The 26,942-nt window shown below is 39.0% G+C and overlaps 2 protein-coding genes across 2 annotated transcripts; one reads left to right on the forward strand and one right to left on the reverse strand.

Annotated features, from left to right (window-relative positions):
* Positions 1-1,363: 1,363 nt before the first annotated feature.
* LOC119885222 (inositol-3-phosphate synthase 1-A-like) lies at positions 1,364-7,817 on the reverse strand (the record flags this gene model as incomplete). Its single annotated transcript, XM_038695370.1, has 8 exons — positions 7,681-7,817; positions 4,742-4,866; positions 4,482-4,643; positions 3,498-3,627; positions 3,015-3,208; positions 2,779-2,928; positions 2,002-2,217; positions 1,364-1,477 (listed from the first exon to the last, which is right to left on the reverse strand). Coding segments are annotated over exons 2-8 (1,080 nt in total), but the record flags the coding sequence as incomplete, so codon positions are not given.
* A 6,780-nt stretch (positions 7,818-14,597) lies between these two features.
* Positions 14,598-25,087, forward strand: LOC119885221 (programmed cell death protein 10). The gene is made up of 8 exons (XM_038695369.1): positions 14,598-14,730; positions 15,811-16,031; positions 16,493-16,546; positions 19,561-19,678; positions 19,895-20,021; positions 22,796-22,874; positions 22,995-23,077; positions 24,243-25,087. Exons 2-8 carry the CDS (start codon positions 15,942-15,944, stop codon positions 24,322-24,324), a joined length of 633 nt encoding a protein of 210 aa, XP_038551297.1. The 5' UTR covers positions 14,598-14,730; positions 15,811-15,941; the 3' UTR covers positions 24,325-25,087.
* Positions 25,088-26,942: the final 1,855 nt, after the last annotated feature.

Below are 26,942 nucleotides of genomic sequence, written 5' to 3' on the forward strand. Positions count from 1 at the left end.
GCGCACTGCAGCTGGGGCTCTCTGCAGTGCCATGCAACTTTCTAAATTCTTCCATCTCTTCCAAAAGAATCAGGTCGAAACGAAATTTGCTGGATTGGCATGACATAAAAATAAATAAAGGAAAAACCCAGTTCAATTAATATAGTTCATCAAATAAATAAATTGTATTTCTATATCTTGGATATACAATAATATTATCTAATATTGTTAACTTCTTTCATTACGACTCCTTCTCGCAACATACGAACAGCAGCCATCCTGTGCAACTTGGCAGTTTGCACCTTCCTTTCAAATGTATAAATACATCCTATTACTTTGCACAATAAAAATTCCCCAAATTACATATTCATTAAGGCAAAAGTACTAAATAAACAACAGTGCAATCTTTTCACTTTTGAAAGATGTCATTCTGCATGCATACCGCAGAGATCACTTACATGTTAATTTGCTATGATATCAAGTGTGCAGACGTTTTTACTCATGCAAACCTTTAGAAATCTCGTATCACATTTTTGGTAACTGCAGAATCTTTCAAAATGATTGATAGTTTGTTTATAGAAAAATGGGACAATCCCAGTGAAATCTCATGGCAAATCTATTGTTTTCAGACCAGTCGCGTCAGTGCAGCTGTCTGCTATTTTGTCTTCTATTTTTTTATTTTTAAATACTACCACTGGGGGACACCACTGTTGGCACATAGTAGCTTTAAGTCCATTTCACTTACAAAATACTTAAATTTTATATATATTTTCTAGACAAGTATATATTAAATAAATGTATAAATATATTTTGTAGAATAATCGAAATTGATGTAGTTTGTCATGCAGATTAAGTGTGTAAACAAAACAGAATAGATTAATTATTTGTGTAGGTATGTGTCGGCAAGAGCAGCCTTGACCTGATGATGTCTCTTTAAATTAGCTCCAGACTTGTCAAGAAGGATTAAGAGTAAGCTCTGGCCCTCCCGGTCTCCTCCCCAACTGCAGTCAGATAAAGCAGAATCTCTGAATGTTGTGTTTAGCCAGCAATTAGCATTTGGACATCGAAATTGCTCCAACATGCCAGATTTGCCTTTGTCAGTTGCAAGTTTTACAGAAACACGAACCTCACAGGTGTTGTGCAGTGCGATAGTGTTCGTCCCTCCCATTTATTTCCGAAGTGTATTCATCCATGGCACGCTTGCTGTCTCCCATAGGGGACATACTTAATCACCACCTGAAATAACACACAAACAAAGTTAACACATCTGATCAGTTGTTTTCTGTGAACAAACATTCACATGAAGGTCATCGTCTCTCTGTGTCCAGGTTACTCACACAGTGGTCTGGTTTTTCTCCAGGCTTTCACACACGGTTTGACTCACCATGTCATCCACCACGTTGCTCTTGGAGATCTCTTTGGAGCGGAACTGCTCCGGAGCAGACAGGTTCTTGCCATCGTTGTTGCCGAGGTGATTGTAGCTGACAATGGAGGCCGGCTGTCGAGGAGGAGAGGAACTCAATGTTTAGAATTAAAGGCACTGGAAGTTTGTAGTTTTCATCTTATTTTTTATATCGTGTGGTAGGATGATTACAATGTTACTCTTCCTGAGTTTTCCTTAAATAATCCATGTGTCTACGTATAGAGGTTGTTGTATGCTGTACAATTGTAAAGTCTTTTGAGCCTGTATAAATAAAAGTGACTTGACTTAAGTTGTTAAATATTTCCCACTTGAAGAGTTCAAGTGTAACACAGTAGTTTGTGGGACCAGTTTCATTTCTTACCCTGAAAATGATAAAAGCACCATGTTTGAGGTCTGAGGTCAGATCTTCTCTGACATGCTGATGAGTTTAATTCTCACATTAATTCTGGTCTTAGACAGGAAGCATCATTCTCAAATCATTCCCTACATTCTAGTGTTCTTAGCTTTTCTTGTATATAACCATATTGACTCAGTAGTAAGTATCAGATCTTATATCTTTACCAATTACCTTCCTTCAAGCAGTGCATCCTTTCTCTCACCTTGATACCTGAGCTGACCAGAAAGTCCACCAGCACAGACTTGATCTTGGTCTGACCGGATTTGAAGTCGTCTCCTCCAATGAACACCCCTTTCTGCACAGCCAGCTCTATGGCTCCTGGTACAAACGTGTTCTGTGGGGAGCCGTTGATGAAGGCACAGTCCTCCAGTATGCTGGCCACTGCAAACAGAGTGGATGGAGAAACCTCGTGTCCAGCCTAATGGATTTGGGGTGGGGTGGGGGGGGGAGGGGTGGGGGGCTGTTACTGAGTGTATCATCATATTACTGAAGAAAGCTCAACTCTCAAGGTTACATTTCCCCTGAGACTCTTCTCACATTGCCTCTGTAGCATAACTCTATTGTCGACTTCTTGCTTAAATTGAGCTATTCGCTGAAGATCATAAGTCTGTGAAATTGACTATTATCATTGATGACATCAATCACCCATGGACAAATCATAATTTCCCCCGATCTGATATAAAAGTAATAGCTGACTGTTTCAAACTCATTACAGCATTTCATCTACAAATCTACAATAAAGTTAATATTTTCTTCCTCTAAGCTTTATTAAATCACTAAACAGTTTGGTCCTCAGCATTAGAAGGAAATTAAAGTTGATCGGATGATTCATGACAACTGGCCACCAACAGAATTTCGAGGACTTAAAGCCTTTCATACTTCATCTCTATTGAAACCAACTTATGGATTTGCTTTTAGATCTTGCACTTCATGTTTAAGAATCTGAATTCTGAATGATCTCTTCATGGCCTGCTCTCACCTGGATTGTAGTTAGCAGGTTCTTTGCGCTGTCATTGACCCCCGGTATGATATCACAGAAGCGCTCAGTGTTGGCGGTCCACAGAACAATGACTTTGTCCACACCGCTCGACTGACGGAAATCCCTTATGTCAGCTCTGATCTGCTCCACCTGGAAGACCATTTACTCTTTAAGCATTTCTTTTAAAAATGACATCCGAAACAATACAATCTAAGGTGGAATAGACCGAGCATTACCTGCCCTGCCATGGTCCCGGTGAGGACGTTGTCTGCCCGATTCTCTTGGTTTGCAGCAATGAATTCTGGGATATAGATGGACGGTCTGGGTTTCATGCGGCTCATATATGGCCGCAGCTGCTCTTGTAATGACCAGTCAAGTACCTGAGCTCTCTCCATCGCACTGCCAAGATCCATTGAGGAGATATCCCAGCCTTAAAAGACAAACCACTTCAAGGTAAAAAAAAAAAGTGCTGGATTCTTTAGATAGCTCACATTTTCCAGAACTAAAAGGAGCAAACGCTGACCTCTGCAAATTGCATTAGTGGACATAATAGGAGCACATATGTGGCCACCTCCACCTTGTGAAGGGGCTCTCTGGCCCCTGAAGCTGTCAGGGGGTCAGATTTTCCTGCGGTTACCTGACTTGACCGCACACACATACACATTTGTACGTGTACACATCTGTGTCAGGTCTGAGCTTGAGCAGACTATTGTCCATACCGTCAAAGACAATATCATTAGGGTGCACCATGGGTAGAAGGTCACGAAAGGGCACGCTGACTTCGCCCTCGGGCCCTGATCCAACACAAACAGTAGAACTCTGCAGGAGGGAGCCGAAGTAGTTTGCTTTCTGTGAGAATGTAGGAGAGAGAGATGATAAGTGAGAAAAACACTGATTTCAGTCCCTCTAAGGAGGAATACATTTTTACCAGCTTTTAAAAGGTTTTACAAGTGTGTTAAATCCTATGAACCGAGACAAATGGCCAAAATGGGAATCACAAGGACAAGCTCGGAGGCAAAAATGTATGCCCATATAAGGGGAAATTCCCAAGACTACATCAGTTAAACCCTTAACGCTCTACTGAACATGTCAACATAACCAGCTTATAAGTCTCTACCAATCCACTGTGTGAATCCACTGAGAGACACCAGTGTGTCCCTGAGCTTAGCTTGACACTTAACCCCTAGTTGCTCCAGAGGCGTGCGACCTCTGACACAAATAGCAATTGTAAGTCGCTTTGGATAAAACAGTCAGCTAAATGAATAAATGTACCACAGGATAGGGTGTGCATACAATAGGCTGTATTAATAAAATCTGACAAGAAGGTTCTCTATAAGCTTGCTCATGGAAGCTTCAGGTTTTCACATCCTATAAAGTTATAAAGCTGACCAGTAGATTTCAGCGTTTTACTTCATCCAGGCAGCCAGTAGCTTGCATTCATTTCAGTACAGTACGAAAACTGCAGGAAGTTGCTTGAGATAGTTAATCCACACCACGAACATCAAAGTTACATAATCAAAGTTAGATTTGTTATCGTCAGAGTGAAGGGATTTATATATGAATTAACAAATCTGTCTCAAATACGACAAATTTCAGTCTTTGCTAAATGCTCTTCTGCGTTTTACTGAAGTGAATGTAAACCAGCAGCTTGATTCACTGTCCACAGAGTATGTGTACAGGCATGTTTGACTCACTCCACTCACCTTCACTCCATTCTTGGTTCTCCAGGTGAGACCCAGCTTGTTGGCTAGTACGGCTGCTGTGACTGTCGTCCCATTGTTGCCTCCCCAGCCCACCAGCATCACACCCAGGCGGGGCACACGCCGCTCTGTGCGAAACGTCATCTCAGTGGTCCGGGGGGTCAACTGTTTCACATATGGAGCAAAATTAGAGAGGAGACTAAACAGATGACACATACAGATGCATGTATGGACTAAAAAAAATGTAAGAGGGGTCCACTTACCGTTATGTTGTTGCCCTCTCTGTGCGCTGACGTGGTCTGGTAGTGATACTGCGCCACAATGTGTGCATCTGTGTACCTCACATTAGGGCTGTTGATCTGAATGTTCACAGACATGGCTGCAGAATCTGCAAATACATTGGTATGAAAAAAGAAAAAGAATTTACCCAAATTATTTCTCTGTAGGTGGAAATGTATGGCATTTAATTAGTCTTAAAATATGCTACACAGGTTGACAGCAGTGGCATATATGATCCATGTTGTTTACAATTACTAAGAAAAAAACGTAGACCCAATGCATAACTTAGTTAATGTCAGTGCTAGCAACTGCCTGTCTTCAATTCTGTCAGTGATCAAACCAAACAGCCAATCAAAGATGATGGTCAGTATTCAAAGTGACCAATCAAAGGAGCGGATCTGTCTATGCCATCCTCACCAAAGTCTCAAAAGTCAACTTGACGATCCTGAGCACTTGCGAGCGTGTAGGGAGGACAGAATTTGTGCACATGGAGCAGAAATACTCCCTCATGAGGATGGTTTTCTATGGGGTGTGACATAGAACTGGATTACTTAGCTAACTGATGTATTTATGTAAGCCAGCACCTGATGAAAAAATCTTTCAATTGCAATTGTGTTGAAGGCAAGGGTGTAGAATTTGGTATGGACGGTAGGGGCGTAAACATGGATGACGCACTTCCTCTCGTACAAAAGGCTATGTTAACTTTCACTTATTTTACCATAGCAGTCCACAAAAATCTGCTTCTGGACAAATCTGAGATGAGAAATAAGCAATCCAGTTGCCGAATCTTGTATCTGCAAGGCCTAATTTAAAAGTTTGTTCCAACTTTCGGCACTACTGCACTGCTAGCTAACATTAGCTTGCGGTTTACTGCATACAACCCATGTTGCTCATTAGCCGCCAGCGTCTAGTTTACAACAAATGTTGTTCTAATAAACATACGTGTGACCAGCAACTTACTATATAAATAAGATGCCATTGTCATTTTCCTGATCTGTATTATTAATAATAATAATAATAATATCTATTATTATATACTGTTAGATATAATGCCAGTTAGTATGTCCGTAGTGTGGCCATTTAGTTATGCGATAGCTCATCAATTGTGTATGTATTTCTAGATCATATTAAGATTTTAAAGCTGGGGTATGCAAATTATTATTAAATTATTCAGAATCATTTTTGCTCTGACACAAAATGAAAAAACATCCTGTATCAGTGGTGCAGAACTGTAAAAAGCAGTGCACCCTGCCCATGAAAATGTGTTTTGGGGGAGTGGCTTTTGATGGAGGTTTTATTTTACATTAGGCTACATCCACCAAAAGCAGCTATGCCCACTTAGGGCTGGGCAATAAAATAACACATCGCAACATCATTTTCAACAACAATATAATAAATGTTCAATATCGTCAATAAATATTTGCTTTGATTCATTTGAATCACAACAAATTAGCACCTTTTCTATTAAAATATTTATTTAGTTGAAAAAAAAAAAAAGAGGGCTGAAATAGATTAACTAATCATATTTGTTGAAAAAGATAGTAGTTTTAAATGTTCTAACTCAGACTTGTGAAGTGAGCCACTGTTTGGCATCAAGTGTTTGTCACATTCTGACCATAAAGAAAAGTTTAACTACATATTAACCATCTGGTTTCTTCAATTTTCACTCAGGAGCAAAAATCAGCCTTTAAACTTGAAAGAAATAATCATTTGACATTTATCGTGATAATTATCGATATCGAATGATATGAATGTTTTTATCGGGATAACATTTTTGGCTCACCAATGACTCCTTGGTTTAGCTTCTGTATACAGCTGTACTGTTTAAGCGTTTTGGACTTGGAGTGTTGCTGTACCTGGCTTGGGTCTCGGGGCATTTGGAGAACGTGATCCTGTGTGTAATGTGTAATTTGTGATGTGTCAGCGGGATTCACAGAATCCTCACGCTGACTACTAACTTTCATGTGAATAAAAGTGATTCACCTTCACAACAGCTGAGTGAAACAAAAGCTTCCTACTGTTTAGGACCAAATTATTTAGAAATATTATGGGGAAACTCTCAGTTATGGAAAACACAGCTCTTTACAAAACTGCATAGTTTTTGCCCTGAAATACAGGATATCAACAAACTGGGGACAGCTGTAGATGGCTTGCCATTTCAGAGCTTCGGCCTATTATATGTAAGTTTTAAGCTAGCATTGCATAAAAATGTAGTGTGACCTCTGATATTACTATGCCTCTTATCTTCACTCAAACGAAGCCTGTTGATGAAACCTCACTCCAAGAGATGTAACATTATGTTTTATTGGTTTAAAAAAAAAAAAAACTATATTGACGTAGAGGTCAGCTTGCTATAAGCAAAGCAACCATGGTAGTAAGCTATAACGTTGCTGCGTTATTAGGTGATAACTTGCAACATGAAGTCGCTACAGAGTACTACACGTCGCAAACAAGGAGTGTTTCACATCATAGCAAGTGCGCCACGATCCACGCGATTGGCTGCTTGTTGCAAGCGTTGTCATCTTTCACGCCCCATAGCCTACCATAATATAACTGTATAAAAAAACCTATTACCTACACCTCGTTGTTTTGCATTCGCGGATAATGTTGTGGAGGGTATCGCATCGCATTGCACAAGCCTGATTTTTTAAGTGCGTGGGTTTGGGATTAAATTGAACGCCATAGAAAATGCACTTTGGGTAAACGCTGCGTTTCGTCAACACGTCATTTCTAATTTAAGCAGCAGGAAGGGGCAAGTTATGGCTAGTCTTACATTCCTCCCAATTGACCAAACTGTACAATTCTTGTTAGCAATTCCTCTCAGACCACGTTGAGCTATTTCTGTCAATTAAAAACGGAGAAACAGATATGCAAATAAATGAATACACGCATGAACCAAAATTAAACCCGGAAATTCTCTTACCTTGTGCACTTAAAAGAGGTAACTGTGTAGATATCTGTAAGTGACTTCTCTTAGATGAAGCGCTTCTCGCAGGCAGCTCTTCGGCTGTGTGAATGGAAGTTTCCAGTCCTTTTCGTCTAAAAGGCGCTTTTATTTATCCTCCCTGTTCGACGTAATCGGCGCACATGTGCCAATCAGACTGCTCTGTCTCTCTTATGCAACCCTGAGGTTTCAGCACCGCGTGGCGACTGCAGCGAATGAATGGGTATGTGGCTTGTACACAGTCGGATTATGGGCGGGACGATCCTGCCGAAATACTCCATCGAATATTCTAGTATATGAGTTTCATATGCACGTGTTTGGCTGTCTTGCCTTTCCAGAAAGATACAATGTCTGTAAGGGGTTTCTCAATACCCAGAACAATAAAATAAGGATTTCTGTGACACCAGGGACACCATGTTATCCTGGGCCCTGGGTCAGTCTGCTGGAATAAGTGGTGTTGTTGGGATCTTGAAACGTTGGTGGCTTTTACACCTCCATTTAACTCTCCCTGCCCCCCTTCTCTACATCATTGAGCTACATTTTAAACTTAAGTTACTAAAGTTACACTTTAAACACTTCATTTCCTGTATTCTTGTTAAATGTCCAACTAATAACCAATTTCTGCCATTTCCACATAAAGGGGAACTCAAATTCAGGTGGCAGGTGACAATTCAAAATATAAAAATGTAATGAATTATAATGGGATGTGATGTGGGAGATTTTAACACGAATGAAAGGTGTTGGACCAGAAGCACGAAGAGTCCGAGATTGACGATGGTGACCTGATGCAGCCAGAACAGTTTGGAGCTCAACGCTCTGAAGAGTGTAGTGGAGATGGTCATGAACTTCAGAACTAGCCCAGCCCCACCCTCCCTCATCTTCCTGTGTGACTCCCAATAAAAGCTTTTCTGATTCTGAGTTATTTTCTGATTTTTAAGAAATCCTCAATGCTGAATTATATATTATACATCTAATCAAATATGTATTCATCTATGTATTCACCACCGCCCATCTAGCATTAGACCAAGACCGGTCTCGAGTACTACTAACTAACTATGACCTGGATGACTGAGAATCAGTCTATGAATACATGCAATCATAGACGTCTTGAGTACAACAACACTACAAGGCACCCGCCCCAAAGTCAGAGCAGGTGGATGATGCATTAAAGCTGCAGTAGGTAACTAACTTTTTGTCATATTTCCTAAAACTGTCACTATATCCTGACAGTAGTACATGAAAAAGATACAATCTAAAAAGTTTTCAAAGGGCAACTGGCTCCTGCTTGTGGTTTTGGAGGGCGGTGTTTAGTGAGTGATATGTGCAGCAGAGAGTGATGCCGAAGGTTTTGCATTGTCAATTTTTACCGAATGCTGCTTTAAAGTCGGGAATGATTGCATGTAGGGCTGCAGCTATCGATTATTTGAGTATTCTACATTTTATTACATAGATTCATCAGGTAAGAAATGGTTTTGCCTGATGACCCCGGTAGGCTACCGGGATTCAGCTGTGTATCTCTCTGTACAGCAAGTTTACACACAACTTAGAATTGTGTCTTACCCTTGCTAGCCTTCATCTCAACTAGCAATCATTATTCCACATGTGATCTGCAATAGATTGCTGTAACCACCAATGATAACGTGATTGTTTCATGTCCGCTCCGTGTACACTGTTATTGTTTTCTTTTAGCTTGAAATGATCACATAGGCTACTTTGGACACTTTCTGTCTTTTTCTCTGGCCTGTCTCTTCTTCCTCCCTGACAATTTGTGCCATCACATCACGTGGTCTGCATAAGTAATCGTAACAGTAATCGTCCATGGAAAACAGTGAGCTGTATATAGTATATGGAATAAACGAAGCATCAAAGCAAAGAATTTTCATCAATGCTTTTGAGTCGTTTCAGCCCGAATAGCATGTAATATGATTGAATTTTGGTGGTGGGGCTATTTTTGATTAAATACAGGCCCAAATAGGAAGAGCATTTGCCACATGTGATACAAATTTTAACTGTAGGTAATACATATTGGATTTTTTTAAACAGCCTCTTTAGGATGTGTGACTGTTTATAACATTTATCACCGAAGAACAAACTTATGCAAATCTTACTACCTTGAAGCCTCGATGGATGTTGACCTAGGATGTAGGGTTACTGTTATGTGCCAAACAGGTTGGACCGTCCACTCAAGAGAAAATAAGGTACAAAAAGTTAGAATTTTTTGGTTAGTTTTAAATCTCCCCCTGTAGGAAGACCTGGTATGTGACAGGTGATGTGAGTGATGCCTTATACAACAAAAGAGCAATGTCACTTTTGAGCATGGGCTGTCAACAGTTCTGTCACTGTTATTTCATATTCCTACTTATGGACGCTATGCAATGTAGCAGCAGAATTTATTTTTGGAGATGATAAAAAAAGTACAAATATCAAAAAGCAAAACTATGTAGATATTATGTAAATAAAAAATAGTGATATGGTTGATATAATATGTCAGTGGGTGCATCTCTGAAGCTAGATTGTTGCAGTTATTGTTTTTATAGTCCCGGAGGTTGCCGCTTGGGAAATCCTCATCTCCAGTTGAAATTACGTACACCTTCATGTGTCCTCTGTATGCAGGTGTCTACGTGAGGAATGATAAATGAGGAATGATACTGTATAAGAGAGAAGCCCTGTACACCTAACAGGAAGAGCATTTGCCACATGTGATACAAATTTGCTTTCAGCTGTAGGTAATCTTGATTGGATTTGTTTCTCCCAAAAGCCCCTTTAGGATGTGTGATTATTAATAACATTTACCCCAGAAAAACAAACAAACTGCAAATCTTACTACCCTGAAAGGTTGAAGGATGTTGACTTAGTCAGGGACTCAGGACTCTGCTAGTGGAATCGGGTTGCTGGATTACTGTTATGTAGCCTACCAAACAGGTTGGACCGTCCACTCAAGAGAAACTGTGGTACAACAAGTTTTACTTTTTAGGTTAGTTTTAAATGTCCCCATGTTGGAAGACCTGGTATGTGACAGGTGATGTGAGTGATGCTGTGTACAACACAAAGGCAGTCACGTTTGAAAATAATGGATAGTGAACTATGAACTATATGAACTAAGTGGCTGATACTAACTCATGTGCATGTTTAGCTCATTTGGTAGAGTGCAAGCCTCCCGTTTGGAGAGTTGTGTGATTGATCCCATCATCTAGCAGACTTTCCTTTTTCTCTCCCTTGTTTAACAAATTGATTATAAGGATACTTTTGCACATGCTCACAATAAAGCATGTCCTGCAGTGTGTGTGCGCGTCCCGGCGTTTGATCCGCATCGATAAACCTATGGACGCTTGTTTTCATTTCCCTGAGAAAATTCAAGAGAATCCAATCATGCGTTTACTGACGGCTTTCTCAGAGTTGTGTCAAGCAAGCCAGAGACTCTTTTGAATGTCCTTCAGAACTGTTCAAATAAAAGCTATCAATAAACTCAACATGAAGCATTGCTGCAAAAAATGTTCTTGCACTTTATTTTGTGGGCACAATCACTTAAGAGGATGTGATTATGTCAGTAACTGTTGCTGTAATGACTGAGTTCTGTTTCAGCACCAGCCACTATCAGTTTATCTATTTTAAATTTTTCTGCAATTAAAGCACTTTGGCTGTGGGCCAGATATTATTGCTGGTGGGCCAGTTCTGGCCTGCGGGCAGTCTATTGCCGACCACTGACATATGATATACGTCCATGAGTGTAGCTCTGTAGCTGAATTGTTTCAGTTGTTGGTCACGGGCAACTGAATTTATCAGGCTATATTTTTTTCTCCATGTGCAATATACAGTATGCCTAATATATACTGCCATTTGTTCCTTTTCAAGACCTGAGTTACAAACCCAACACTTTTATTTTCCATTATTTGACTACGTTATTAGTGGTTACAGCAATCTATTGCAAATCACATGTGGAATCTTCGTTAATACTATAATATTATCGTATACTTGTCACTGTTCATAGGTCCATACATTTCCTATTTGTCCTTTGTTATGTAGTGTGAAGACTCCATGTATACACAGTGTTTGGAAGGAAAGCAGTTGAACCAGAAGCACGTGACACTAACCAGACAACTGAACTGACAGTGTGGAAGATGACTACTACATTCCTTCAGGGTTAAAACATTAGTACTTGACCTCTTGACATGTCATGAGGCAATGTAGGCAAACAAACAATATCCCTCACCTATCAATTTTTTGAAAAGGAGAAAAGGTGGAGATGGCATAGATATGCCTCCTAGTGAAAATATATGATATATTTGCTAAAAACACTACCATAGACTTCCTTTTGCTTAGTATGACATCAGTATTTCTGTTAACATAGGCAAAAGAAGGTACATTTTTTCCGGTTTGATCAGTTCAACAGGTTCAACTAAAGCTAAGGTTACAACTAAAAGTTTTGTTTTCTATTAATGAGGGTTTACTCCAACTGACTGACTGCCCAAACCCCAAACCTATAAAAGGTTTAGAAGATCGTTTAATGACTTACAGCACTTACATGAAGTTGGGAGAGATGTTTAGTCCCAAAACACTGGACCCCAATACAATAGTATCATTGCAGAACTGGTCGTGTGAGGGCTAAGAGTACTTGCAATGACAATGTAATAATATTCACAAAATTTTCAAAGTTGATTAATCTTAGATTTATTTTCTTGATAACTGATTAATCTTTTGGTGTATGAAATGTTGTATTCACATTGGGTTGTGGACTGAAGATGTTCAAGATAGCCTACTATGACATAAGATGAAGAAAAGCAGATCCTTATATTTGAGAAGCTGGAAAATGAGAATATTTAGTAAATGATTGATCAATTATGAACAGTTTGCCTTTAACAAAGCTAAACCACTAATAGACTAATAATGTCAGCTCTAATCAATTATTGAAATAAGTTGCTTCTTTTAAATTTGCGTTTTGTCACCATAATTTTCTCGCATTCATTACTTTCCACAACTTTTCACAGTTTTATATAATTCTGACACTGAATATCAAGGTTTATTATTATTTATTTATTTTATTTTATTTATATATTATTATTATTTATTACTATACAACACAAGGTTGTTCATGAAATTAGAACATTATTGGCAGTTTTTGTGAAGGCGCCTTTCTAAATGTAACAGGTTACCGATTACAAGTTACCTAAAATGTAGTAGTAGTGTAACTTTTTCCATTCTTTTATCAAAGTAATGTAACTTATTACATCTAATTACTTTTTGATTACTTTTCAAATTTCTAATGAATGTTTTCAACTGTTAACCATTTTCAAAAGGCAGCACAAGAGGCAAGTTCAACTGGCAGACAGGTAGCGCTGCAAAATCAAACATGACAACAATCTAAAGCATCAGAATAGTATCAAACTTTCCTGAATGGCTGTGGCTGGAAATAGCAAAGGAAGACATTGTGCACATGAAAAACATGCAAAGAAACACAATTAATATTATTCAACACATAGCCTATGATTTTTAAAGAAAATGTTCAGATGTAACCCTCGATAATCATGAACATTTCATAAGTGTATAGCTGTTTCAGTAAATGTAAACTATTACAGTTACATTTATTTTGTAATTAAATTACGTAACTAAATTACATAACACTGATTATTAGACATTTCACTAAATGCAATACATTTGTGTATTTATTAACTTAAATGACACCCACAACTCAACAATGTTAAGCACAAATTATAAACAACATAATTTTTTATGAACTTTATTGGGATTCAATTTACAAACAGTCAATCATTCCAGTTCATGAACACAAATAGAGGCTTAAGATAATATGATGGTAGAAGGAGAAAAAGAATAAAAATATTAAATATATATAAAAATAATAAAAAAATAAATAACAAAGAAACTAACAAACAAAAAACAAAACAAACTAAGAGAGATGAATGAGTGAGTAGGTGACAAAATATTTCTTAGGTGAATAGTTCTGAGTAGATATTACTTATTGAAATGCTTTTCTTATTTGATACAAATACATTTCAATTTCAATCTCCAATATGAAACTTCCCTAAGAAAATAAAGAGATTTACAATGGTACATAAGTTCTCATCTTCATTTTTCCCTTCAACTGTGATTGCATGTGTTGTTTTAGACAATATTTACTTAAAGTCCCTCCAGAATGTGATACAGAATGAACAATCATAGAAAAGATGATTTAAAGTTTCTTGTTCTGTTTTACAAAAGGTGCAATTGTTGTCATCAAGCATGAATTTCAAGATAAACATGTTGGTTGCACATATTTTGAGCAAAATTTTCAAATGTAATTCTCTAACTTTGTTTGTAATACAGAATCTAAAAGGAACAAGCCACGCCTTACACCAATTAATATCAGAAAAATGAGAATTCCAGAAAAATTTGCCAGAGGGTGTTATTTTCTTTAAATTTAAAAGGCATTTTCTAATGTTAGTACATTTGCTGCTCAAAATATCAATATTATTTACATAAAGAGTACATGTGAAACTAGGCACCTCACGTTGTTATTTGCGGCTTTTCATTAGTTCCAATAAACCATTAGGTATAGATTTAAAGACTGAGCTATATTCTTTTAATGTTATTGGGAAAGCCTTCTCTCTAAGAAATAATTTATACTTAATTAATTGACCGTTACAATCAAGTCCCTTAAGATGATATTTCTATCGATCCAGTTTTGTAAATAAAGTGACTTGTTCCTCCTAGTGATGCAATCATAATTCCATATACTAGACTTGTGTGGAGGGAAGTTATGAGAATAACACAGCTTCCAGGCCAAAAGAGCTTGTTGATAAAATCTGGACTGTTTTAACGGCAATAAAAACAACATAAAGTTATAGTTATTATAAACTGTAAATGACGCTATATCCTCCTGCCCTCTGATTGGACGGTGTGTGTTTACGTAGAAACGGTCCGGAAGATGTCGCTCAGACCAGTCCTAAAAAACTTCCGTCTTAAGTTGTAAAGAAAACATAGCAGCTAAAAGGCAATCGACGGCGTAACCAACCCATTTAAGAAGTCAGACCAAAGGTAGACACAAGTACACATTTGAAACGCATATATCGACTCACACATATGTTCTTTAGCAGTTTATAGGCGTGGTTTTAGCTCATCAGTAAAAATACAATCTCCAGTTTACTATAGCTAGCACGTAAGCTACGCTTTTAACTGCTAGCTGTTCGCTACCATCGGTTTGGTCGGTCATAGGCCTCAATTGGGTATCTTTACGTTGAAATCGCGATACATTTGTCAGTACACCCAGTAGGTTATCGTTCTGACAATTTATTTTGATGGTCTATTATCTTGAATAAAACAGCAAACCTCAGTTAACTGTACATCGGCTACTTCCATCTAGCCATCTCCAGTTAGCCCAGGGCTGTAGCCTGCGAGTTAGCCAGTCGTCGCGTCAGACACAGTAGATGACAAACAGTAATATTTCTATGTATCTTATATATTGGACAGGTCATAAATGGCACAAGTAATTGATAAAGCAAACCAAATACCCAAATGCTTACCATTTAGCTAACGATAGCTAAGAACTGAGCTGCACTGCCAAACATTACATTATTAGTATTGTATTCTTGCTCTTTAACTAGACTCTTAACGTTACAAATATATCAAAGCTTGCTAGGTATAGGTAATTGTACATTGTTACACATTTAAGTTGCTGTTTGGTCACATTGGCCTTGCTGTCACCTGCCAGGTTACTTACAACTGTACCACTGCCCTCCTCATGTCTTGCTGCTTGTTAGTAAGACCATAGAGAATATAGTAATTTAGAGTATAGGTTGGTGTATATTAGTATAAGAAGTAATTTTTATATCCGGCGACCAGGGAGGCCAGGGACTGATGTGCCACTAGTCAGCATCCACCACAGCGTGAATGAATGTAATTTGAATTTTATAATGACACTGCGGATGATAATAATAATGGACAATCTATAATCATAGACAGTACCTGATGCAGTGGATCAGACTTGTGCATCCCCATGAAATAACCAAATATATGCTGACCTTATTATATAATATACCATCCAAAAACTCAATGACGTGCCATATAGATAAGACTATCAATAACCTGCTGTTGTCTTTCAATATTCTTTTCTTCCAGGCTCTTGTCATTCTGGAGCTTGTGTGGCTTTCAGAGTGTGAGTGAGTGGGTGAGTGAGTGTATGTGTGGGTGTGGGTGTGAGCTGCAGTTTCCTCCTCACCGTTTCACCAAGAGCCTCTCCTCCCTGGAGGATGACAATGGAGGAGATGAAGAATGAAGCGGAGACAAACTCCATGGTATCCATGACGCTGTATGCTGTGATGTATCCAGTGTTCAATGAGGTAAAACATCTCTGGATGAAAGCAGTCACATTTTAGTATATTATTTGTCTTGGTGTGGTGGAGTGTTTGTCAGTATTCTGTTGCACTATTTATTCAGTATAAGTTCAGTATTAGTTCCTTTATTTACCAGAAGAAGACTGTATAATGTTACAGTGGTATTTTTATATTACAATTAAGGGAAGTGATACGGTTGCTAACCTGTAACATCAGACAAGTGAAACCAATGCCAATTTCCAAGAAAAATGAAAGTCTATCATGTTGTGCTCCTTTGAATCACCTGCCTTTGTAACGTAATTTTGTTGAACCGGTGCTTGATATGACAGAGCAGTTAGGTTCAACTTGGCATGAAGCTGCAGTTGAAACCCCTTCAAGATCCTAGTCAGATGCAAGATGACAACAGCAGCCCCAAAATGTCGAGATTCAGCTGTGATGATGTGTGTTTTCTCTCATTTTTTCATTAGCTGGAGAGAATCAACCTATCAGCAGCTCAGACACTCAGAGCAGCCTTCATAAAGGTAGGACTATGCAACGATCAGATGACCTGAAATGTTCAACATTATCACTACATGACACTTGCAACTTCCTGTCATAATATCTTTGGTTTAAATGTAGGCATCCCAGTTAGCCATTTTATTTTTTCAAAAAACACATTGGACCTGCATTTGCATATTATCTGGTGTTCTAATATATTTTGCTTACAGTTCAGTTTCCTTCCTCAAATACACTAATATGAACACATTGGCTGTGATAATGGGCTGAACTGTAACTTTCCAGTTTTAATATGGCATAACAATAAGGCCCCTCTACATGTTACCTGATGCAAATTACAGGTTATGGAAATCAACCAAAACATTACCAAATAGTGCTGCAACAACTGCAGTAAAACGACTCTCGCAAACAGCAGCTGCATTCTTCCTGTGTAATGTTGATGTCCCCAGTGCTTGCAGCTTAATTGTACTGCTACATTAAAGGGTAATTACATTCTATTACACCTGAGTATTTATTTCCATAGCTGCGGCTACCGGTCCTGTCTGTTGTTTTAACATTTCATTCACCAAAGTAAGCACTGAACTTTTGGAACGCTGTGATGTCACTAAAACAGTTCCAGTGAATTAAGGCTGCAACTAGCAATTATTTTCATTATCAGTTAATTTGCAGATTATTTTCTCAAATAATTGTTTTAGTATATAATGGCACAAATAGTGAATAACACCCATTATAATTTCCCAGAGCCCAATGTGGCTTCGTCAAATGTCTTCTTTTGTCTGACCAACGGCCCGAATCTCAGTGACATTCAGTTTACTAAGATACATGAGAGACAAAAGCAACAAATCCTCGAATTTGAGAAACTGGAAGAAGAGATTTTTTTCCCTTGAGAAATCACCTAACTGATTAATCAGTCATTTAAGTTGGCCATTCGTTTCCTGTTGATTGAATAATCCACTGATTGTTCCAGTTCAAAGGGGCAACAAGTATGGGCGGTCAGATGATGGTATAAGTTTATAAAAAAAGCTCATTTATTTGGAAGAGGTTTTAATCACCACCGCAGCTTCAGCCCAACTCCATAGTTCAGCTTTGACATTCTGCACTTGCCATAGTTGTGTGTACTCACTGGTTATGGGGTGGTGCATGGATGCAGTCACTTTCGGTTTTATCTCCAGATGAATGTTTTAGATAATCTGGCAAAACAGCCGGCTTGTTTACAACCTTTAGGATTGTCTGACTGCCCGTGTTTGTTGCCCCATTGGACCTACTTTTAGCAATGTCTCCATGTTCAGAGATCTCAACACTTATTTTGGTGAGTGCAGTGTTATCATATCACATAGAATTGAGCAAAGAAAATAAAAAACAAGTTTACAACTCTTTTTTTTTTTTTTTTTTTTTTTTTTCAATGCTTTGCTGGACTTCCTCAATGGCAATGTTTCAAATTGATTCACATGCAAAACATTTTTTTAAATCCCCAAATATTGATCTTTAATTGACCTTCATCTGAGAAATTCTGCTGCCAACACATTACTTACTTGTTTGTCTCACACCTTTTATGCCACTTTTAAGCAGTGAAAATACAGTACGGACAGAGGGGACATTTATTGGCCCATAAAGTGTGGAGTGGACATTTTCTTGAAGGGGACTAATGTGAATCAGAATCTCTGTTCTGTTATGATGTTGCCATGTACATTTCACTGCAGCTCAAGTATTCAGTGATATTTCAATACATACCTGCTGCAGCTGTTTTTGCAGTGTGTTTGAGGTGGCTGTTGGTTTAGTAGCAGCACCCCTGTCACTTTAATTATAGCAGGTTCGCACAGGCACAACAATTCAGTTAATTTTGCCGTAAACACCGCTGTTAGAGTTGACCTATTTCTCAATGTTAATCAAAGTGGAAAATGATTTGTGTACAGTGTATCCACCCTGTGATTTTGGATCCGCCAAAAAATGGAATGGGTTCTTCCTTGGCCCATGCCTGTAGTTTCCATAATCCTGCTGACAGACAAACAAATAAAGGGCACAGAAAACATGACGATCCTTGGCTGAGGTAATAACCTTCAAGGGAATGTACTGTACATTGTTGTTTGTAGGTCAGGAAACTGGAGACTTTTATTAATGTTAAAAGGCTGGATATTGTGGCATTCTTTGTTAACTATAATCATCCAGCTCCTCGTGTAGATTGATATCTATATACATATGATATATCTGTATCAAGAACCACAGAGGTTTAAAGGGAAGAGAGGAACCCGAGCGCAGGAATGTTTTCAGTGCCACAGCCTGCCATTTGTTAACTAACCGTTTCCACACTAATAGTTAACCAATGACATTATGAAACGAATAATGTATGAAGTCATTTGTTCATTTGTTCTTACGTTTGTTATTTTGTTAGGTTCAGTTTATATGCTGTTCATTATGATCAAACATCCCCAATTATATGATTGATTTTCAAATCAATGAACCAAGCTAACATCAGAGGTGCTGATATTCAGACTCGTGCTGTGTGTGATACTTGATTGTAGTCATCAGATGAGACTTTGTTAATGTCTTGCTCCTCTTTTTTTTAAATCTATACACTGCTGCTGCACTGGGACAATAAAAGCACTTTGGCCGTAGTCCTGCCGCTGAGGAGCAGAAGTGTTGAGGAGATTCACAAATGAAATATTAATGAAGGAGAAGCATCTTTGTTATTATCCAAACCAAAAGGCAGACCTGCTCACCTTACAGCTGTTTCACTGACATTTGTGGGTCTTTTGTTCACTTCATCTCACTGATTGGTGTCTCTACTGCCCCCCCCCCGCTGCGTCCTAGCTGGTGTAATACAAGGCTGAATTATTCAGGAAGAGAGCTTTTGTGCATTCATCTGAATGGCTCACAGTATCTCACATTCAGTAAAGTTCTGGCTTTGTTCTCTGCAGAGCTGAGCCTTGTCTTGCTTTTGTTGCAGAGGACAAACCGTGTTATATCTTATTTCTCTCTCATATGTGAATTACTTGCTTCTCTTCCTCGCCCTGCCCGCCTGTTTCAACTCCTCCTTTGTCAGGCGGAGAGGGAGAACCCTGGCCTGACGCAGGACATCATAATGAAGATCTTGGAGAAAAAGAACGTCCAGCTCAACTTCACTGAATCCCTACTGCGCATGGCAGCTGATGATGTGGAAGGTGACTGTATGAGAGGAAGTACTGAGATATTGTGGTGGCAATGGTCTTTTTTTGTGACTCTGAGATCCAGGTTTATAGGTGATGGCAGCTGTAATGTACACCAGTTTTCCCAGTATTTACTGGTTCTGTTCTATTCTGACTTCACTAGCTAGTCTATCCGCCCATTTATATAAATCATTGATGTCTGGGAATGCCCTAAACACCCCTTTCCTGCAGAGTTTATGATTGACCGGCCCGAGCAGGAGTTCCAAGACCTAAATGAGAAGGCCAGAGCTCTGAAACACATCCTCAGCAAAATCCCGGATGAGATCAATGACAGAGTACGCTTCCTACAGACTATCAAGTGAGTGCTAGCAGTGGAAACACACACACACACAACTGTGCACTGTGTTAGGTAATAAATAAAAATACTTGCATAGCACCAACAGATGCACAAAATTTACACATCACAATCAAATGCTGGTCTGTACTTTAAGGTCCAGTGCTCAGGCCTTCAGTAACTTGTAGGGCTGTTGCGGTGAAGTAATTTCCCCTGTGGTAATATGTTGGGGCCAAAGTACTTATAGGCAAGTCATGCCAGGCGAGATAACCGTCATCTTTGCAGCTATGGGCTTTCCCCATAGACTTGTATTGAGGATGTGATTCAGTGGCGTGTCTCCTCTAAAATGTCTCTGTTGGGGCTCAACAGCACGGTATCGCATTTTTCATCAATGAAGTAATTTGGTCCATATAGCATAGTAAGAGTGTCTGTGGATCTCACCTCACTGCACAGCGAGCGGCTAACAGCAGCTTTATGGTCGGAGCGAGCTAGTTGCTGGTTGCTAGTCAACAACAGGGCATGTCTGTTGTAGAGGGACAAAACACTAGACTCAGGCCCGCTGGAAGTCCAGATCTGTCCTCAATACTTAACAAGTATTGCTGGTAGATAAACACTTGGAGTTCGAAAGAAGTTACTGGAGTCGGTCAGAGATTGATGCAGTGGAGTTTATTGTCAAAGCAAGACAAAACCTGAGCAAGCCTTAGCAGACCGGTAAGGCACACTGAAAACATGGTGTGGAGCTTCTCATTATATAGTCTTGGCTCTCCCTAGAGAGGTGGGGCCTCTGCGAGATACCTGCCTATTTTTTTATTTAATGTAGCCATTAATTAGTTCTACTGGTGTAAATCTCTCCTTTGATGTTTACTTTTTGGACCGTCTTAAAACCCCGTTCCTGTAATATTATACTCCCTTAAAATCCTAATTCTCCTATTCTTCTTAAAAACATTAATTCATCTTTATTGTCAGTTAACTGTATAAACACATTATCTGAGGGTACTATTTCGTAGTCATATATTTTTTTATAAGACACCAGTAAAACTCTCGGGTCTGGCACTTCCCAGGGTTTTGGCCCCCTTGGGCCCCCTTAAGAGGGTCTCTGGTCATATACCAGTAGCTTCCAAATTTATAGGCCCTGGTTTTTAAAAAACGATCTGTCTCTATAACCGTATGTTCTGTCACAGGTATGGAGATCTATGTCCCCATCCCCATACCTTCTGTCATAGATATGGGGCCCAGAAATGATATAATATCTTGGTACACGGACTTTTCTCCTTTCCCACTGAGTAGTATCTACATCTTACAATATATCTCAGGTGCATATGCTTTTAGTTGCATGCCCTTTTTGACCCATCCCTATTACACACATTCCACGGAACACTTCTGAGAGGGTCATCTTTCTTGGCCTGTCAACTTTGGTCTTATGCAGAGGGTATAGCAGCACCTCAGCGTTCAGTTTAACACTCAAGACAATTTACATACCGCAGCAACGCACACATACCCACCAACACACACTGGCGTGGAGCAGAATGGGTTGTTCACAACTAACCACTGCACTGTAGTAACGTTATAACTAAATTTCCACAGAGAGCAACATGAAAAACAGCTGCAGGCATCCGACACAGTACGCTTGTCAGTTGGTGAGCTTTAAATGAGGCTTACGTTCACAGTTTCTCTCGAATGTCCCTCAGTATCACAACATTGCCGAGCCTGTTAGCCACTTAAGCCGCGCAATATACTTTTGCAAGTTAGCTAACCATTAAAATAAACAGTAAAACAATACGGCAACACCTTCAGCTTCCTAGTTTGAAGTCAGGTCACGTACAGCTCATGGTGATCCGTCCTTGACCTTGTACAGTTTGTTACAGTTGTGGAACTTCTAAAGCACTTTAAATTTATTCATTTAACATGCAATGAAGTGTAAAGTATGAACATTGCGGTTGTAGCAGTGCTTGCCATCCTCCGCGGTAGGCTTGACCAATAGCACGGTATTTCAATTTTGCGGTTAATCTCTCCGGTGTTGTGGTACCGCAGGGGCATAAGTTCTGAGCTAAAATGCATTCTGAGAAGCAAAACAGCCTGTTTGGAAAATCAACATTTTCCACTGTAATGTTTAGCTTTGACTTACGCAAACTCGGCTCGTTACTGGATGTGTTGTGTCATGTAGTTTAGCAAATATTTGACCAGTTTTACAATCTAAAATGGACAACGCCATGGTGACTGACTGGTCAGAATGAGGTAATTCATTCTGGACCAAAGTGATGGACTGACCGACAGAGTGCCATCCCTAGAGCTGTGCCGCTAGTGTTGCTAAATCAGCTAGTGTAGTGATCGTTTGTGAGTGTACATAATGTCCTTGACTCCATAACCTGTGTCACTGTTGTGAGAAGTTAAGCAGAAGTACTTAAATTCCTAATACCTAGATCTCTGTGATGGATGTGGGGGCGTCAGGTCAAACGACCTCCGGATAAATGTGGATGTGTGTTGCCAACTCTCAAAATTTAAAGTTGGCTGTGTAAACAGATCAGAAGCGAGACTTTTGACTTGCTGTTGCCGCCAATAGCGACTGGAATTTAAAAGAAAAAAGAGGAAATAAGAAAAAAAACAATGCAGCCTTCAGTACAAATATAGAATATATTGTATTACAGCCATTATTGGTGAGGATAGTCAAATAACTCTGTGCTGTCCTTATTACAATGATTCATTGTTGCTATTTCTTCATCACTTATACTGACTGGTACACCTCTTGGTTGTGTTTGTGTTGTGAAACCCTCGCTTATGGTGTTGTTGGTTCCCTGCAGAGACATAGCCAGCGCCATAAAAGAGCTCCTGGACACAGTCAACAATGTCATTAAGAAATATCAATACCAAAATCGCAGAGTGAGTAACAGACACACACACACACACACACAAAACACACACACACACACGTGTACGTTTCTCACTTTTTCCATGTTAAAAAAAAAATGTTTCTATGTTTTTTTTTCTCTGTTTGTGAAGGCCCTGGAGCACCAGAAAAAGGAGTTTGTGAAATACTCCAAAAGTTTCAGCGACACCCTCAAAACATACTTCAAAGATGGAAAGTAAGTGTCAATTCATAGTTTTCACGTGACAGAAGGGCATAACAACAGACCAAGATAGTGGCTGACACCGAACTCCCTCGCAGAGATGCCGTAAAAGCCGTTAAATTTTATTTGGATCATCTCTCAACTCAACAAGAAAAGATAGATTATGGTCACAAACTGCAAGTGTTGGGCACTTGAGATCCATATACAGCACCAGCTGCTGTATTTCCGCCGTTAAAAACCGCCAGGTCCCTGCCAGCGCTCGACTGTGGTAATGTTTACATTTACCTTGTGGGGAATCCCTCACCTGACACAGCTCAGGCTTGTCTCCTTGTCGATTAGTGCATCCAAAAGCACAACTACCATCTAGCATTTTGGCAACACAAAAACTCAAACTCACAGTAGCGGTGTATCACTTGCTTCCTGGTTAGCGGGCAGTGGAAAATAACGTCTTTTTTGCCCTCCAAGGGAGCGTTTTCCTTGGAATGTGACACCACATGAAAACTATGATTAGTCCAGTCTTCTATGATATGCAGATCTGCAAGTGCAACCTATATATATATATATATATATATATATATATATATGTGTGTGTATGTATGTATGTGTGTATATGTGTCTGGATATATTTCCAAAACTATCATTATCAGCTGTGCATTTGTTATAGGTTGGAAAATCTGGAAAAAACATATCCCTGGTCGCCATTCTCTTTAATTATGGTTGGTTCAGTTAATTTTACAACTGACCTATCTCAATGTTAACGAAAGTGAAAAATCATTTGTTTACGGTGTTTCCGCCTTGTGATTCGGATCCGTTACAAAATTAAATGTGTTCTTCCTTCGTCCACACTATATACCCTTTTATCAAGTATCATGAGAATTGGAGCCTGTGGTCTTATCATAATCCTACTGTCAAACAAACAGCACTGAAAACCGTAATCTTCAAAAGAACACTGTTTATTGTTGTTGGTACGTTAACTGACAACTGTCTTAAAAAGCCCCTCTGGATGTTGTGAATGTGTTTGTTATTCAATTCTCCCACTCCTCATGCATGTCTTCATCATATCATCTTACATTGTATCAACAACAGAGGTTTAAGAAGAGAGGACCCGAGGGCAGGAATGTTTGCATTGGCACAGCTGGTTATTTATTAACTAACTGTTCCCATTCTGTTTCCTCCCCAGGGCGATAAATGTCTTCATCAGCGCAAACCGGCTCATCCACCAAACCAACCTCATACTGCAGACCTTCAAAACCGTGGCCTAGCCATCAGAGACCACAGAGTCCCACCCCCCCACCCCCGTCCTGTGGGGAGCAACTGCTAGAACGGTGGAAGCTTGAAAGAGCGCCTGACCCATATATGTAAATTAGAAAGAGTTGATTTTAGTTGGGGGTCGATTCCGTTGAAGTCGATATTTTAGATTCCAGTTCAAGAGACTGAAAAGTGCCATTTGTTTTTTGCAATGAGGATTTTCCAGTCTTGAAATGGAACTGAATGGGCCCAAAGTGTTTGGTTGATTGATTTTATTTGGACAGTTTTAATTTATAACCCTGGTCACATTGGGAGTAGGTGAGGCGAGATGTTTATTAAAGACTAATTGCCATTTTTCTAATATATTCATGTTGATCATTTTACTTTTAGCTTTTCAATCACGGCTACACATCTCAGACCCCATTCAGTGGGGGTGTGTCTCAGTCGTCTATACTGGTTTTCTCTTCTCGGCTCCCTGCTTGTGTCGTTTTGCCATGGTCTGTGCGCGGAGGACTTAGCTGCGAGGAGAGGAAGCCGTGTTGGACATTTGAGAGGCAGACTCAGATTTAATTCTCTTTATTATCAGAAGAAAGAAAGCCAAATGACTTACAGCACAATGTGCGCCTTACCAAGTCCTGTAACATTCCCTCCTCCCAGTGTAATGAAGTGGAGCAAGTCCCTGCAGTTGGGGGATGTAGAGAGAGAATTGAAAGTTCTGTATTTAACTGATATCTGGTTGCAAATGTTCAATAAATAGTTTCCAAATGATGATGCCATTTTTAAATGTGTCTGAGTCTAGTATGTGTGGGATTACTTCTTTACTTAAGTGAATGGAGTTTGTTATTGTGTTAGAGAGCGTTTTAGACTTTGTTAGGCTCAGGCTTTTTTCATCCTATTTCTATGTTGCCTGAAAATAACAACATACAGGATTCATTTTAAATTAAACAGTTACTCCAAGGTACAACTTATAAACCTTGGTGACTGATAATTCATTTTTACTGTAAGTCACTGTAAGAGCGAATGTATTGCAATTTGTAACATTGTCAGACTCATGATGGACAGTTCGAAAACCTTTCTTAAGTCCAAACCTGGCGTATACATTAACCACAATTCAACTCAACCTCTGACGGTTCAGCCATTTTTATCAATTTTTTATTGTGCACTCCGTGGGACTATGAATCAAACTGCTGTTGGGTTATATAATTTAAGGTTAAGAATCTGTTTCTGTAAATTAACTCTTCAAATATGCTTCAAATATGTCTCCTTTGCTACTTTTATACTTTATGGGATATGCACAACAAATAGATTTTCTTTTTTAATCAAAAAAAGGTTTAAAAAATACTCAGATGGGACCAACAGCTAAGTAATTTCCTTGATACTGCTCTTGTCAGCTGAAATACTGTTTAGTTCCACAGGGCAAAAAACATAGAAGGAAACCATGAAATTGACGTTGGAAAGAAGGGCTCCAGAATAGCTTGGTCAAAGGAGGTGATTCATGTGTAAGTAGCATTATACTGTTGACACAGTGGTAATAACTTAAGGTTACTTAGGATAAACCTTTTTTGATACCCAGAGGGGAAATTTGGGTGGTGCAGATAAATAGTAAATAATAAAACTAGAATAAGAATAGAAGTAAAAATATAAACTATACAAGAGCAATTAAAGGTAAAGTTACGGTGTTGTGATAGAAGGTCTTGTATATTTGTAAGTAGTGTATACCAGAATAATATAGAAATTCATTATTAACATACTATAGTTCATTATATAAGATATAGTATCAGGTGCAATGTGTATATATAGTGTTGGGTTTTGTAATCCATAACAACGTTGTGAACTCACATTTTCTCTGAAAATCAAGCTATATAAGTCTTAGCTATATAGCTAAGTCTAGCTATGTAGCTGTCATTTAAAGTACAAAGTACAACCTTCTGGGGAGCAGAAGTATAAAGGGGCGTGACTGGGTATTACTCAAGTTAAGCTCAAGTAGTGCTCTCCCTCAGTCAGCGTAGTGTTCCACCTCTGGCATGTAATACATGAGGAAGAGTGTTAAGAGATTGAGTGACTGGGAATGAGCAACACTATTCTGCTGTCTGCCTCACTGATGTCTGGTCATGTAATCAATACTGAGCTGTGGAAAAAATCCATTATCTGCATGCAATGTGTAAGTGCTTGGGAAACTTGTTCCTACAAAAGTAGTCAACTCCACTTTCTGTAAAGGAAACATTTCTGACAGTGAAAAAACAAACAACAAAGAAAGACGGATTGTTAAGTGTGTTCCTAGAGGTAGGGTGGTTCGTGCAGTTTGCAGTGGTGTGAGCTTTAGGTCAATGTTTAATGAAAAATAAGGAAGCTGTTGAAACTCCTCAGGCATTTCACTTTTTTGTGTCTGCACAATGTCTCAACTAATGTTTGAAGGTATCAGTGTGAAACAGGTTTTCATTCTATACAAGGAAATGATTTACTTGAAACAAGAGTTTTTTATTAGTTCACAATGCGCCAGCAATTTATGAACCAGGAAGTAAAAAATATGCATTATTTTTAAATATACTTCAATGTTCACAAAAAGCAAACAAATTAACAACAATATGCCTCAAGTTGATTGTAAGCCATTGATACCTCCCCCATTTAGCAG

This window comes from Micropterus salmoides, unplaced genomic scaffold (genome assembly GCF_014851395.1).
Source record: "Micropterus salmoides isolate LMB-PRFRI ecotype aquatic unplaced genomic scaffold, ASM1485139v1 Ms_hic_scaffold_396, whole genome shotgun sequence".
Taxonomy (NCBI): Eukaryota; Metazoa; Chordata; class Actinopteri; order Centrarchiformes; family Centrarchidae; genus Micropterus; species Micropterus salmoides.

What these genes read in the sequence shown, in the direction of transcription:
- LOC119885221 (XM_038695369.1), top strand. Translation starts at nt 15,942, where the DNA reads ATGACAATGGAGGAGATGAAGAATGAAGCGGAGACAAACTCCATGGTA. An exon ending in TCAGAGCAGCCTTCATAAAG is followed by an intron (nt 16,547 to 19,560) that starts GTAGGACTATGC and finishes CTCCTTTGTCAG; the next exon opens with GCGGAGAGGGAGAACCCTGG. An exon ending in GGCAGCTGATGATGTGGAAG is followed by an intron (nt 19,679 to 19,894) that starts GTGACTGTATGA and finishes CCTTTCCTGCAG; the next exon opens with AGTTTATGATTGACCGGCCC.